Source organism: Zingiber officinale, chromosome 3A (genome assembly GCF_018446385.1).
Source record: "Zingiber officinale cultivar Zhangliang chromosome 3A, Zo_v1.1, whole genome shotgun sequence".
Lineage (NCBI taxonomy): Eukaryota > Viridiplantae > Streptophyta > Magnoliopsida > Zingiberales > Zingiberaceae > Zingiber > Zingiber officinale.
The window spans coordinates 156,539,205-156,556,087 of NC_055990.1; the positions used below are offsets into that span (position 1 = coordinate 156,539,205).

General features: G+C 36.5%; 1 protein-coding gene across 2 annotated transcripts in view; it reads left to right on the forward strand.

Annotated features, from left to right (window-relative positions):
• LOC122052967 (kanadaptin-like) overlaps positions 1-16,580 on the forward strand; it is a 32,879-nt gene extending 16,299 nt beyond the window's left edge. The window contains exons 5-13 of one of the 2 annotated variants that reach the window (XM_042614751.1): positions 4,714-4,762; positions 5,409-5,558; positions 5,680-5,775; positions 8,585-8,698; positions 8,798-8,928; positions 12,957-13,207; positions 15,068-15,847; positions 15,923-15,993; positions 16,063-16,580. In XM_042614751.1, the coding sequence (XP_042470685.1) occupies positions 4,714-4,762; positions 5,409-5,558; positions 5,680-5,775; positions 8,585-8,698; positions 8,798-8,928; positions 12,957-13,207; positions 15,068-15,847; positions 15,923-15,972 (1,621 nt within the window). In that variant the 3' untranslated portion in view covers positions 15,973-15,993; positions 16,063-16,580. The remainder of the gene's footprint in view (positions 1-4,713; positions 4,763-5,408; positions 5,559-5,679; positions 5,776-8,584; positions 8,699-8,797; positions 8,929-12,956; positions 13,208-15,067; positions 15,848-15,922; positions 15,994-16,062) is intronic. The other variant, XM_042614752.1, reaches the window with a different exon arrangement.
• Positions 16,581-16,883: the final 303 nt, after the last annotated feature.

Below are 16,883 nucleotides of genomic sequence, written 5' to 3' on the forward strand. Positions count from 1 at the left end.
TTTACAACATGTGCACTTCTGGTGCAGGGGTGATATTTCTCCATTAATCTCCCATACGTGATTGCAGTCATGTTGCCATTTGGAAATTCTAACCATGGGCTGCCATCCTTCTGATTTTCCTATCATATAGGAGTTTGTACGTTCGATGAAAACAAATAAGAACTCTTGGTTAAGGATGGTGTTCACCTGATGGTCTTCTCCTTCTGATATGCTAAAAATAGCATCTAATTGCTCATCTCCTTCTTGTACTGATAAGATTTCATAATCATCAGGTATCTCGAGTCCTTCGAATAGAGCTACCCTTTTTGTATTTTTGTATTCTCTGGGGCAGTCTCGTACAAAGTGACCTTCCTCACCACATAGGAAGCATTTGCATTTCTTGTTGCGGAGTAAGTGTTTCTTCTTTTCTACTCGCGCATGGGTCTGGTGGGGTTTGCCTTTGTACGTAGTAGACCTTCTGAGTCCATATTTCTTCCTTGGATCCTTATAGTATCCAGGAATAGGAATTTGACTGCAGAATGATAGGTCTTTGAGAGACCTACTGAAGGTCGCCTTCTTGCACTCTTCTTCAAGGTATTTATAAGTAAAGATCACCCTGGGATGTACTCCTGTGGTATTTTCTTGATATTTGTCTTCAAAGGCTGCTTTTATTCTGCGCCCCAATTCTCCAGGAAGCTTTAGCCAAAATTTTTCCGATACTTCTGGCCCAGTAAAGAGTCTTCCTGTTTTTGCAGCAAGATTCATATAATCGGTTAGAAATGGAATTATATCTTTTACCTGAGGGCATGTAAGTCTTTCAAGATCTCTGTAAGCCCTGTCTTGCATGTCAGTTGATCCTTGAAATGGATCTTCTAGTAAGAATACCCTTCGTATTTGAGAAATGATATTCTGGGTCCCATTTCTTCCATCACTAGCATTGACTAATTCTTGGTACTCATTGGGGTAGGCCATGCGCCATTGAATCCAAGTTAGCCTTTCTGTTTCACCGAGAAGGTTTTCAATATACTCAGCTTTGTCAAGCGTATCAGTGAAGTTTTGTAGTGCCACCACATTTTTGGTGATTGCTTCCCATCTGAGAAATACATCTTCTATGAGATGCAACTGAGTAGGAAGTGTAAGAATAGCTCCCGTCTGTTGTTGAGCTGTCGGAAGATTCCACCATTCTGAATTGTCTTTTCTCTTAAAATTTCCTTTTGTTAAAGGGGTAGCCATACTTACTGGTTCTTCCTTGAGAGTTCTATTGGGAGGATAACCGACAGGGTTCATAGTAGTATCAACAGGTGGCCTATAAGAGGAGGCTTCTTGAGAATAAATTTGTTCTTGTAACTGCTGTAACTTTGGATAATCTGAAATCCATTCTTCCGTAATACCAGAGGTTGCACCAGTTGCAATTATCTCTTCATTCCCACCAGCTTCCGCGAATGGATTGACAAATTCGTCTTCAGAAGTGGGATACTTAGGTGCATCCTGTAAAGCTAGATACTGCAAGTAATCAAGGTAGTCATCATTATCAGTATCATTAGTTGTAAACTTACGGCGTCGCGGTTGAGTCGCGGCGTCGCGGGTGAGTTGTGGCTTCGACGAAGCCACGGGTTATTGTGCAAAATTTAATTTTGCAACTTAAATAAATAAAACAATTCCCATTCTCACTTAATTGTGATATGTTAAAGAGGTTTTCACAAATACTAATTAAATTATCCTAATAAAATATAAAAAATATATTTAATTTTTTTTTTAAAATAATAAATTTCATTAAATAATATTCTAAAATTATTTTTACTATTTTAAAAATTCTAAAAAAATCTTTAAAATTCTAAAATAAATTTTAAAAATTTTATAAAAATTCTAATAAATCAAATTTTTATTCTTATATATTTTTTTAATTATTTTATATTTTTTACTGTTTTGATATTTAATTGATATTCTATTTTTTTTACTATTTTAAATATATATTATTTAAACTATTAATTAATTAAATAAACAAATAGTTAATTTATATGATTATTATATATAAAATAGAATTTTATATTAATTTATATAATTATGATTATTTAATCCGGACATTGGAGAACTATAAAGATTATCTAAGTAAAATATTACAAGAATCATTGATTCCATTTAACATATTATATTATGATGTACCAATTTTAATTAGAGTTATTTATGCGTCAATTGTTTTTTTTAAAAAAAATTATATTTAATTATTTTTTATAACAATATTAAGTTGTTTAATAACGAAGAATTTATATAAAATCAGTATATAACTTATTTTTAAATTATACACAATAAATATATTTATCTAATAATTACTATATATATATAAATAAAAAAAATGCCGAAACTGTATCAGCACGGCATGATACGATACCGAAACCGTATCGTTCCGGTCTGGGACCGAAATCTCGGCACGGGTCGAAATTTTAAACCTTGGGTGCTACTAGCTAAGTAAATCTGGAGGATGATTCGGCAGCCACAATCTTGTTATCTCATGTTTTCAAGGCACGATACTTTAAGCACATGGATGTAATGAATGCCCCTCTAGGAAATAATCCTTCCTTCGTTTGGCGCTCACTGCTCTGGGTCGGGAGGTGCTGGATAAGGGGCTGCTCTGGCGTACCGGGATGGGAAAATAGCAAGGATATTGAAGGACAAGTGGCTACCGGAATGCCAACATGGGTAACGGAGGACCAAAGGGTCAAAGTTTGCTCCGTACTATTCTAAACAAATTTTAAAAATTCCCCTACTTTCATTTGATGAGCCGGACACTACATTTTGGTGATATGATAGCAAGAGGTTGTACACTGTCCGAGGGGGGTCTAAGGCAACATGTAATATACTATCACCACCTGAAAACCAATTGAATTATTCATTGGGATCGTTGTGGAAGTTCATATAGAGCCTAAACATACCTCCTAAAATCCGTATTTTTTAGTGGCGCCTATCGAATGATATTATCCCCGTTTCAGCTAATTTGAAACAACATCATGTGACATGCTTGGAATCATGTCTACTGTGTGGTATTCACCGAGATAGTACAATTCATGCACTATTCCTCTATGCTTTCGTAAAGGAATGTTGGAAGAAAACCAACCTCTGGGATATTGTGTCAACCCTCCAAGCCAACACCTTAGATGACTGCCTCTGGATCTAAGCCAATACAGACAAAGCGACTTTTGAGAGGCTGGCCACTTGTGCATGGGGCATCTGGCAATATCGAATGGAAACCATATTTGGGAATGACGGGGAAGAGCTAAGACACAACTTGAGTTGGTGTGATAGCCTGTTGCGTGATTACCAGGAGTCTAGAATGAAATTACAATTCGATCCCACTATCTCGAACCAACCAGAGCCTCCATCTGGGATGACCCCAACACCGAGCACTTTGCAAGTGGAAGTTGATGTGTGTGTAAATGAAAGACTGAACAAATATGGAGTGGGAGGGGTGGCGAGAGTCTCTCAAGGAAGTAAACTTTATGCTTTTGGGATGAGCATTCCAACACCATCATCAGGGTGAACTCATAGCCATCCATGAAGGGGTGAGGTTTGCCTTCTCGTGAGGATTGCGAAGATTCCGAGTTGTTTCTGACACATTAATCGCCGTGCAAGTAGTCACGAGGGTTGATGAGTACCTTCATTATATAGGGTTTCGTATTTGGCTAATTCAAAGATTTATGGATGAGGCACAAGCCATAAACTTACAACATGTCAAAAGATCCACAAATTTTGTGGCGTATAATCTTACTAGTTTTGCTTCTTCTTCCCCCTCTCTGCTTGTCTAGAGAGCGGGAATTTTCTTGCTTGGATGGAGATATTGTAATTTAATGTTTACCTCTAATAAAAGTTACAATTTTCCTCTAAAAAAAAAAGATAAATAAAATTATTCATAAATGTGATTATAATGGATGTTTAGAAAGTTTAAGAAATAAGCATATTATGCCTTCCTAAGTTTTGTCAATAATACATAATATAATAAAATCCGAGCTATATGATTTAATGCAACCCTGAATTAGATCTGAATCATGTTTTATTTAAAGTAAGGCTACCTTTATGATTACTGTTGATTGACTGTTATCACTGTGTTCTGTCTATCCATAATAACCTCTATAATCTATAATGAGTTAGAGAGATGAGTGAAGCTATGAGTCTAATTTGTGGTAGCAAGTTGATTTAGCTATCCTATCCTCCGTCTAGTGGTAAATCTCAAGTTGTGATGAGACTCTAAATTCTAAATTCAGTGTTGGATACAAGCGAGCGACAAAAATTCTCTCTTCCTCTTGTATGATTACATGGAGCTTCCAAAACCAGCCTGATACAATTAAATTTCAATCTGATTTCATTCATCTTCACTCTAATTTGACCAAATTTGTCTAAGGCATTTGCATTGCACTTGCTGGCTTGTGTTATATTTGCTGTATTCCCTTGGGATCCATACACTTCATCCATTTTATTAGAAGCATAATGTCTTTTGTCATACATGTTAAAGATTTTATTTGTAAATATCAGTTCTCCATTACCAAGTTCTATGGTAGTGTTTGCTAGAATTGCACATGCAATCAGGTAATGATTTACTGGATGTTTTCTTAATATTTTTTTATTAATTAATTAGAAGGTTGATCTTCAACAGAGTAGGTTAAAAAAATTGATTTAATTTGATATTCTGTTAAAAATCTATTTGAAGTTGTTGAATTTTTGTGATCTCCACTTTTTTCGCAGGTCGTCACGGTTGTATATTTTCCAAGGACCAACTGAGTTGATGCCACCAGTAAGACAGTGACCATATTCCTCTTATACATTGCAATTGGTTGTTTGATATCCTTTGTGGAACTTTGTTTTAAATAAACCATCAAAGACAGCATGATAAATATTATCAGAGTACATTGCTTGTAGAAGCTCTCTTTTGTTGTTTGCTGGAGTTTTTCCTTAGAGGCATGCTACTTTAAAATCTTTGAATGAACTGAATTTTGTTACTTAAATATTGGTGGAACATGTACCATACTCCACAGTTTACTGACTTAGAAAAATACATGGTTTTGTATATGCTACTCCTTTGTGCAAATAAGTCCAAAGTAGTATTTTGCTAAAACCATGAACTGTTTTCTTCTTCTGAAATCAACCATTTTCATGTATTGGAATCATAATGAAGGCATCAAAATCCAAGACTGTAGTTACATGTATGAATTACCTAATTTATCCTGCATTGATGTGATAGGATTTGTCTTTCAATGCAGAAAACATTTGCATGTGATTTATGAAAGTTATCTTTTGCTGATGCTCTCAAATGTCATGGTTGCCCGAGCCACTAAATAAAATGCTTGCAAATTTAATGTATTTTGCTTGTGTTGTTCATATCAATTTTTTTCTCCTCTGAAACTTTCTTGGAACTTACTGATTAACTTTCCAATGTGGAGGAGGGTGATTTGGAGAAACTACGGAATGCCAAAATACGAGAAGAGATGCTTGATTGTGAAGCTTCACTAGTACGGGCAAGAGTTGATGCATCTCTTGCTAGTGGTATCTCATGGGGTTTGCAGGAGGATGCTATCGAAGAGGATATAGAGGTTGCCAACTTTCTTGAACCTTCTTTCCTTTAAAATACCTCTGTTTTTATGTCGTCATCCTTCCATGTATATGTTTGCCATGAACTGCTTTGCTATTCTGATACTTTTGTGTATATTATAGGACGGTGCAGATGAAATAACATGGCAAACTTACAATGGACAGCTTACTGAGAGACAGGAAAAAACACGCAGCAAAATTATTAAAAGGATGGAGAAGGTAAATTCTCATGTTCCCACTCCGGTACTCTTGGTTAACCTTAATTCTTTGCTTGAAGGTTGTTTTTACAGATATCATTCTTTATGGAGTGCTTCAGTTCACTGTCCATTTATTTCAGTTGTCTCTTTCAATTCTATGTGACAACTGACTTCTTATGGATAGACTTTTTTGGCTTGATGGGTGTGGTACTCAAAAAAGAGCTATATAACAATGGGAAAATGGTTATTTGTTTCTCTATATTGAAAGTCAAGCTATATTTTTTGTTCTGACTTGTTGTCAATGATTGCCAGTTTTATTTAGGAAGCCACTGACATAGGATCAAGGAATTGGACTATTTAAATCAACTATAGCCTTTTTGTATAATTTTAGCCTTTGTCTTAAAATTGCTAGAAGATTTAGCTATTTTTTCTGTTCTCCTTGTTAGATATAAATCTCAGGTTACGTTAACCATTTCATAAGGGAATTGAAGGTATACAACTTTATTTAGCATTGAATTTTTGTTTAAAGTCATGAAGTAGTTTTCTTAAAGAATTGGACGGTAAACTTTTTGAAAAAATACAGATGCTTGCTAGAGTATAGTTTATCTGATCAAGCTGCCTCATTCTCTTACTATCTGTTGCTCATTGGTCTTTGAGAGTTTCTATGCCACCTTCATGAGATAATTGGAATCAGTAGTCGCCATGCCAAAAATTCCCTCTAATGTTCTTACAACTGGACCTCCAGATTAGCATGCAGTTTTTATCTTGCATTAGCATCTTTGAACATGTCCTGATACCACGATGATGATCCATTCTAGTCATGTAAAATTTTCTGTTAAGCATTCTGCTTGCCTAATGCTGTCGTCCACTGTCCACTGAGTTGTGCATCTTCCTTGCACCTCTCTTTGTCACTTCTCCCTTTGTAGTTGGTCATGCATGAAGAAAAACTGTCATGACACTATACTTGGTAGGCCATATTTAGGGCATGTTTACCTGTGTTGAAAGGAGAACAAAAGGAATTAGAGAAAAAAGAAACAACGGATTCATGGAAGGGAAAGGAAGGACATAGGGTAAAATTTTGATTGCTTTCAAGTGTGAGAGGGAACGGAAAGATGATAACGTTTCTTTCCATCTATTGCATCAATTACATAAAGAGAAAGGAAAGAAGAAGAAAAGACCTAATAGAAGACCAAAAAAAATACCATTCTAATTACCCATTCTGCTACTGACCACATTGTGCCACAGCTGACAAAATGGTAGAGTAGCAATTTCGTCCGAGGAGATTCTTTGGTCTTCCGTCATCCTAAAATGGGGCAATGCCATGCTGAACTTCCCTCTGTCACTACAATTCCAGATTATGAAGGTCCAATTGTTGTAGTGCTTGTGAGGCATTATATCAAACAGCTTGTTTGCAGGTTTAGATGCTTAAAAAAATCACTGAATTTGGCTTGTTCATAACAAAGTAGACGATGACAACAGATAAACACAAAAAAAGATACTGTAACTACATCAATGGGTGAAGGAAGTTACACAAAGATGAGAGTCATTCTTCAGATTTGCTGAGATTGCTACAGAGAGATGAGGTAGGTGGTTGAAGCATTGTGGTTTTTATATCGTCATTGAGGGAGCTGACCTTGTGGGCTGCATAGGCTAGTGGTGATAGTGGTGAGGGAGGGCCAATGGCATCAGTTAAGGGGAAGGGGATGGGTTTGCACAGTGAGTTGTCCTAGTTGGAAAGCATGCTTAATTAAGTTATAACTTATAAATTTAATATATTAATCTTATATATTTTGTAATAATGTAACCAAGAGGGGTCACTATAATTATGGGTTTTTATTAATTGTTGTCCATAATTATGTTGTAATTGCATATCAATTACATCCATTAATATTAATGTTTCAAATTCTTAGCTGTTTTAATAATAATTTATTTTAATATTTATATCTTCATAAGCTATTATAAGAGTAATTAATGTACAGTTAAATTTGAGTAAATTACTATTGTACTTTCATATCTAATAGTAACAGTTAAAAACTAATTAATCATATTTATGCTATATGATTTATTTATATATACACTTTAAGTTCTTATATGAATAATGATGGTTTTTAGTGCTCTCAAACAGAATCTTTACTGGTCTCAGATAGTGCAAATTTGAATTTATTGCTAAAAAACAAACTGAATTTACAAGATGGGAAATACATATAAATTGGCCTTGGCATTTTGCCCTTTAATATTATTTAAAATCATCCTTGAACTGCCCATCCATGGCTAGCTGCTGGTGTTTGTTGGGGGACGACCATGGAGTCACATTAGCATTGGAGATGATAATTCCGCAAAGGGACTGGAACTATAAAAGGTTGAGATCTGGAGCCAGAGCAACAGAAAGGACAGCTCCGGAAACGACAGAAAGCATAAGGTTTTGAGGAGCTTGATTTTTGAGCTTTTATGGTAGTTTGTATTTCTTTTGGGTTAAGACATTGTAGTTAATATAGATAGTATTGATATTTATTAAGAACCCAAAAACCAGAAAAAAAGGTAAAAAATCAGTGAGAGGCGTAGCATGTCCGGGAAGTCCTCCAACCTGCTAAGTCTTGACTCTTGATGAGCCTTGAATTTCACCAATGATATTAATACTATAGATAGTTTTGCTCAAATTTGACAGTGAGTGTCCCTTAAAATGTTTTGGACAATTGCTATTTTCTGTATTTACTTGCTCCATTTGTGGTGTGTACCCATGCCTTTTCGATTTTCTATTGACTTAATATCATTCGGTTGACTTTATACTTGCCACGGCACATAGTAACTCTTTGATCCTCTATTATGAAAAGGTTGCTAACATGAAAAAAGAAATTGATGCCATACGAGCAAAAGACATTGCACAAGGTGGCTTAACTCAAGGTCAGCAAACACAGATAGGTCGGAATGAACAAAGAATATCTCAGGTAATGCTATTTTTTTTTTAAAGTTTGCTGGACTGTCTTGATATTTCAAATAAGATTTTTATTTTGGCAAATTACTAGATCTTGCATATTTTGTCTCAGATCATGGAGGAACTGGAGAACTTAGAGGAGACACTGAATGAAAGTATCCAAGAAAGTGTAGGAGCTCGATCCAGAAAGGTAGCACATGGTACAAAGAATAAAAACATTGAAGATGAAGATGAAGTGTTGAGGTATCCATGATCCATGGCGTATCAGTTCTTTTTCCACTTCGTTTAGTTTGAATTTCAAGCAACATATTGATTTGGTAGCTAATTATTTACAAATTTAAAATCTCCATCCATTATTGATAGCAGTCCATGCTCAGACCATTATGTATAATACTAAATATGCAGTATGGATGACCCATTGACTACAGCATCAGGTGATTTCAGCCTATCTCCTTTACCTACAAAAACCATGAAATGGTTATAAGTCAATCATGAGTGTCCTTGAGTAAAATATGGAAAGCAATACTCATCTCATTTACCCCCAAACAGTTATTGAGTGTCCTTTTGTTATGAGGCATCAAATTTTCTTACTTTGGGTCAGTAAACACTTATACTTCTGATGGTCAGGACATAGTTCAAACTTCAAACAGAGACTAGGACATACTGCTTTTTCTCGTTTTAAATGTCAACTATAGTTGAACTTGTGTACACCGATGGATCATATGGAAATTCTAGATGGCTGATATTTGATTACCTTGACAATCATTATTATAGTGGTACCTTAGTTCATGTGTGTAGTTTTGCCATAAATTTCCTATTGCTACTTTCACTTTTTGTTTCTTATTGAACCAATGATTTTAAAGAGTTCCCTTTTGCAAGCATCACATAAATTGCAATAGGATTTGTTTGTGTTAGAATCCATATGTAATTATGAAATAGTTCGGGGTGTATTTGTAATATGTCTTATTTGGCTATCTAGGGTATTCTAACATGGTATTGGAGCCATCCTTCTTTGTGTAACCCATCACACGTTGATCACCAATGCATTCATATGATCTCATCCTCACATCTCCGTGTGACTTAGCTGGTGTCCACATCCTCAATTTGCACCATTTACAATGTCGTCTCCTCTCCATGACTTTGTCCACATCCTATTCACATATGTTGTGTTGTGAACTCCTGCATCATGATGCCTACCACAACCAGTGGCGGAGCTAGGATCTTGGTTCAGTGTAGACAATAATATAATATAATTAATAAAGCAAAAAATATATAAAATTTTATAATCATAAAGCATCCCAAAATAATTATCTTACAATTGTTATTTTTGAGTCTTAATATACAAACAATATGCGACATCTTTTTCTATACTATATTCCAACCGATCACCAAATTACTTAAACCATGATGGATTGAACCATCTAAATTGGCTTACTCCAAATTTTCATTTTGGGAATTTATAGCAAGGTTAACATGGACCTTTTTGCAAATATGTCCTTCGAACTTGATCCCTATAAGTACAAATTGGAGTGTTTAGCCTAGGATCAAATTCTTCAACTCGTAACATCTCTATTGTTTTGTTCTTTTGGTTCGGGATCTTTTTCTTTTAAAAAATCTATGCATTGTAGATATAGTGATTTCCTAATAAAAATAAGCAAAAAATGAACTAACAATCCAAACAAAAGCCATGAATCAATAGCATATGAAATAAATCATCTTTTCATCCCAAATTTCATTCCTCAAGTAAAAGTAGTAACCAAAAGAAATTCTAAAGCATCATATACTATTGGCTCAAAATCTAAATAACGACACTACCAAAAGAAGGAAAAAGAAAACTAACCTTAGTTCAAGGTTTCAGTCTGCGCATGGGAAGGGTTTTAATTTTTTTTTTTATGTCGATTGTCGTTAACTAGGCTCTGTCTACGCCCTCTGAACCTGAAAACCGATTCAAGCAAATGAATCTAAAACGAAACAAAAGAATGAAGATGTGACATAAAAATCGAAATAGCAGCAACAACAACTACCTGTGATCACAGAGTGGGCAGTGGATAGTGAACTCCTCGACGGTCAGCCGCTTTGGGAGGACAACATCTATGCATTTGCCCATGACAAAAAATGGCACATAGAACACTAACACAGGAGAGAAATCGATGGCATAGAACCCTAGAAACTCTCAAACGTAAGCCAAAAAAAAAAAATCGGAGCCCGTCGGTCCTGTGGACAAAGGGTTGGAACTAACTAATAATATATATTTTTTTATTTTGTCTGGGTAAGCTCCGCCCATGTCCATGCCATAACTTACAGTCCCATCTCCTATGCCCTTTTCCCCTCTCTCTCGCTTTCAAGTAATCTAAAGTTCCGAAGAACTGCACAACGATGGAATAACAAACAACTCTATTCAGAAGTGCCATCCTGATACAAATGATTTATTAAAAATGAACAGAATGCATAGTTCCATCCTGATACAAATGACTTATTAAAAATGAACACAATGCATGAAAATAAAATGGTTTGGTAGTTCCTGAAACATCTCCTTCTACAGTTGAATATTCAATAAGATGGTAAAAAAGACCAGAAATACTAAAATAGAAGATGTTAACTTTATTTTGCCTGGCCCAGTGTGCTATGTAAGCTCCGCCCATGACCACAACCCTCCTGTGCTGCAACACCTGCTGTGACACAGTGCTTGCTGCAACCTCCCGTGTCATGACGCCCATCTCCTACATTTGCTACCTCTCAGTTGTAACTCTCACTACGTGGAGCTTGTCTGCCACTTTTCTCCATCTCCCAATCGGAACACCGCACAACAATTGAAAAGCAGGATCCAATTGGCATTTTGCTACAGTGGAATTAAACCTCCATCTTCGAAAAAATCTGCTATAATATTATGTTTTTTTTTTTTTTCAAATTAGTGGTTGAGAAATTGATCAGTTCCTACATGTCTCAGTTGTTCAGTTGCTGCCACACTTTATTCAACTTGCTACAGAAGGGGAAATTTGCTTCTGTTTTGGTTCAGAGATTTTTGATTTTAGGTGTAATTTCTCATGGGCACCACTTGAACAACCTCTTCCCTCCTCTACTCTCTCACTTGCACAACAGACAATCCCTCTTCCAGCCCCAATCTGCAGCTTTGTTGTTGAGGAAGATTTCAGATATATCAGACTCTTCTTCAACCTCCTCAATGCCTCTTATTGGGATCATTTATTTCCTCCATTTCAGGGTCCACGACCATAACAACTATCAACTTCGATGGAAGAAATTATGCCTCTTGTGTTGTGGATATTGTGTTTGGTTTACAGTATAGGGGCAGTTGGAGCACCTTAGTACTAGAGCTGCAAAATTTCTTGAGTTTGCTCATTCATCATGGGAGCAGATGGACGCATCAGTTTCCAGAGAGAACATATCATGACCATCAGATAGCAACTGTGGATTCTATGTTACTTGAAAAATGATCTTATTTCGCGAACTAGATCATCTTCAGATTGTACGGTATTCCAATGCAGATGGACAACTTCCCTAAAGATGGATGAGATACATCTAGTTATTGTGTTCTCCTAGGAGGTAACCTTATTTGCAAAAGTAAGATGCAGACTGTGGTGACAAGGTCAAACACAAAGAGAGAATGTAGAGTATCACCGTGGCAACATGTGATCTCATTTGAATTAAGCATCTGATCACTAAAATAGGATATGAACCTCTACGATGTGTATAGCCTCAAATTTTATATTTCAGGAGAGGACAAAACATTGATTGTGCAATCTAATGAGATGGTCACTTCTTTTGTTAGTTCTAATGATCAATTAGTTGATTTGTTGGTCAAATCACTAAGGATGCCTAGAGTTGAATATATTTGTAATAAGTTGGAATTTATAATATATTTGAAGGGGAAATGCTATAGATTCATGTAATTATGTACTGGGCTTTTTTTGTAATAACTTATAAATAGATAGTAGAGGGCCTGGAGGCTAAGTAGGGTATCCCATTAGGAATACTTTCCCTTAAAATTAGTAACTCATTGTCACTGTTTGTTGCTCCTACTTGGTAAAGCTACCTACGAGGCAAATAATACTCATTGTATGTTACTTTGATGGGCTTTAGTCTGATTCCCACAACAATGAAACTAGACATAAATGGCCATTTGATACTGAAATGTTATCTAGCCATTGACTAATAATAATAATTGTTCTTAGAACTAATCATTCAACAATTTCTTCTCTGGTTGCCTGCTAACTTATATAGTACTGTAAGCTAATTTAGCCTGTTTCTTTCAGTGATGATGATGACTTCTATGATCGGACAAAGAAGCCTTCTGTTCGAAAACCTGGTGGACAGCAGTCAGTTGAAACAGTGACAGCTGATTCTCTTCTTGAGAGAAAAGTAACAATTATCAAACAAATTGAGGAAATGAAGTCCCTGCTTTTAAAAGAAGAAGAAAAAGAAAAGGAGGCTACTACCTCTGAACAAAGCACTGAACGTGAAGATGACCTTGACCTTTATATGTCTGGACTATCATCTCAGCTTGGTGAGTTTCTTATCATGCATGATTGAAGATAGTTTCAAGATATCTCAATATAATTTGAAGCGTTCTTAAATCTTAATTTTCAATTGCTCAAGCTCAGAATGAATTCTTCTACTGCTATGTTGTTTTGCTGAATCACGTGATTTTGTTTTTTATAGTCTATGTCCATGTTTTCAAATGTTATTTTACTTCAGATATTTTTTTTGTTGAAATCATTTTGACTTTTCATCAAATAACAGTTGAAACATAGCTATGGTGACCCCTCGCTTTAGATCAGCATATAGTCAATGATGTTAAAGAGAGAATGGATGAAGTGGAATGAGAAGGAAGAGATATCTCAATAACTAATCTCTTGAGTGAGCTTCTCCCTAAAGCAGCTATTCAATAACACATAATAGATTGGGGTAAAGGAAAAAACTTGAGGGGCTTGGAGGAAATATGAATACCATAGAACAAGAAACAAATCTTCACTGGAGATAGTTAACATAGCTGGATTATTTTCTGGAAATAGCAATCTAAGAATATGATGTTTCTTTGTTCAAGTGGTTAATATTAGAACAAGACGCAGTGAAAGGGAAAAGAAAGGGTGGGAAGGTTGAGGCAGTAGAAGTTGGAGTTGGAGTGTAAAAGCATTAGCGCCACAAGGGATGGCCTAGCTTGAGCCTGTGGGTGACATGTTGGTCCCAACACTATCATTGCCCATCAGGCCAATTTTTAAAACTAAAAATTTTAAATTCTTGAAAAAATAATAAAAAGACTAAATACTAATAAAAAAATGACATTTTTTTATATTATTAAAAATATTAATAATTTCATATAAAAATAGCAAGTCAAACTCAGCTTGCAGACAGTGCCTAGCCCAATCCAATGTCAGGTTGGTCACAGCTCATTTCAGGCAGGGTCCACCGGTCGTGCAACATAGTCATGCACTTGGGTTCCCCATTAACTGCATTAGAGGGAGCATGACGATTAGTTCCTCTTTTTAAGTGGTGAGGAGAGCAAGAAACAACAGCCATCGTAGATTGGATGCTGATTAGCAGATATGAGAATGGTGATGGGTGACTTCGATCTTGCTTAGGCGTACATTTGTATTAAGGCTTTGTGGAATTGTGAGGAAGAAGTCTGAATTATATAAGAGGAAGGACATTGAGTTGCAATCCCTTGTAGCCACGTCCTGCAGCCAAAGATTGCTGTAAGCTACAGCGAAGACATCCATAGAGCGAGAGAGGATTTATATGAAGGGCTGCATTTGGAAGAGGGGCACTCATCCATCCTCTTCCACTACTCATGGATTTGCATCTTGAGCATGCAATAAAGGTTACTGGTCTGTGCAGCAGCCATGGGTAGTGAATGGCAGGAAGATGATTGCCTAGTGGTTGTTGCAGATCTGGCATAGTGAAAACTTAACTAGTTTGCAACAAAGGCAGAAGTTGCTGGCATGGCTGGGAGGAGGTATCAGGCTGATTATGATGCAAGGATGGTCATCGCAGGCTAATGAAATTAACACCAAAGGGAGTTCTCGCATGGAAGGTTACTTGTGCAGATGGAACATGTCACATGTGGAGCTAGAGAGGAAGATAAGTGTATTCAGACCTGGAGTGAATAGCAGACAACAGCGAGAGGGAGAAGAATATGATTTGGATTGAGGCTGCTAGCAGCTAAGGGCTCATGATAAGAGGGTTCTGCTAAGGGTTAATTATATGTATATATAGGAAGCATAAACTACCTCTTTTGAGTTGTTAAATCTTACCATTATCTTTGAATTCACTTGTGTTATTATATTGCACAGTGGACTTTTTGGTAGATAAACATGAACATTTGAAACAAAATCTTGATTCTTAACATTTTTTTCTTATGTGATAGTGCACGACAGAATCCAAAAAATTCAAAATGAACTATCAGACCTTCAAGCTGAGCTGGACAAAACAACATATCTGCTGAAGATTGCTGATCCAATGGGAGAAGCTTCTCGTAAAAGGGATCTCATAGCAGAAGCACCAAAACCCAAACCCACTCCTAGTGTTCCTAAGCCACCAAAACCTGAGCAAAAGCAAGGCAGTCTACCTTCACTTCCTGTGGGTTCTGTCATTGAAGACTCTTCCATTACAAAACAAAAGGAACATACAGAAGCCACTGAGATCACTGAGGACACAAATTCCAGCAAGCCTGTGTATACTGCCTTAAAACCACAGTGGCTTGGTGCCACCAGGGAACTGCCAGAAGAGAATATGGTTCTGGAAACTCAGTTAGATGAGAATGAGTTGGACAATTTTGTAGACTACGGAGATAGGAACAAAGCTCTAAAGCCTGTGAACAGTGGGTCAGATATTAAAGGGGCAGCTTCTGGTCTAATTATACGGAAAGGCAAGTCTGTCCATGAGACCAAAGCAGTTGGTGGTATAAATTCTGAAGCGGAAGTGTCAGTTTCATCTGATGCTGAAGCCTCCGCTGTAGATGCTATAGCTCTGCTACTTAAGCACAAGCGTGGTTTGTCTGCTTTAGAGGAAGAAGAACGTGAAAGCAAAAAATCCAAAAGCAGGGATAGAGGAAAAGATAGTTCAAAGCAGAAGCGCGTTCTTGGTCCCTCAAGACCTGATTTTCTTGGAGTCAAACCAGAATATGAAGCATGGGTACCACCTGAGGGTAATGTTTTCAGTTCCTAGACTGCATTTTGTTCTTTATCAATTCAAGTTTCTAAGATAATAACACTTTGAACAGGACAAACGGGGGATGGACGCACCTCACTTAATGATCGTCTGGGCTATTAGTTTATGGTGTTGTTGCAAAAAGTAATGCTTGATGATCTTCGTTAACCTTGTTCTGTTCTTCCCAAGTCTAATGAGATTGAAATCATGCAGGAATGAGTTGTGTGATAACTTCCTCCTGAATGCTATTTGGGGCTAACTTTCATGGTATTCCTCTTATAGTACTGGCAATCATAACCGGTTACGTGCGAACGTCTATTTCTCCTATCACCTCCAATGTTGTTACTGGGCGCTATATGCAATTGAAGTCAATGCAAGTACCACATGAAATGCCATATTTTACTGCTGAGACATCTGCATGAGTTACAGCTAAAATGAAGACCAAGTTAAAAAATATTACAAAAAGCAGAGCCTTCAACAATGCTTTCTTTTTATGTGATTTTCTGTGTTTTGATATGCAAATTCTTCAGTTGCTTTGAGCTAGGACCCTTGATTTTACAACGTTTTCTTAAGGCTGAAGTTAGCGATGCTAATTAGCTGTGTATATATGCCAGTTCTCAGGTCATACACTGCCTTACAACATTACGAAGTTCCAGTTACTCTGGCCGTTTTTGGCTGAACACTTGTAATATCATTATCCAGTGGTTAAATCCAATCTAAAGTTGGAGTCATGTGGCAGTCTAACTCTCCACAAAAGGACAGGAGCACTTTTGCTTGGTGCTTGAGGCATTGAATCTACTCTGGAACATATTTCTATTCCTCCTCCGTTGCTCCAAACTCCTTTGGCGTGATTGATGTATTAAAATCTCAGTAGGAATTCTAAATACAGAAGGTGAACAAATCATTCGAAGAAAAGCTTATACAGAATTACTTCCAAAAGTTTTAGCTCGTAGAAGCTCGTAGAAGCTCTTGCAAACCATTGGATCGTGTTTTTTCAGTCACTTTGGTTATTAGAATATATATAACAATGAGTG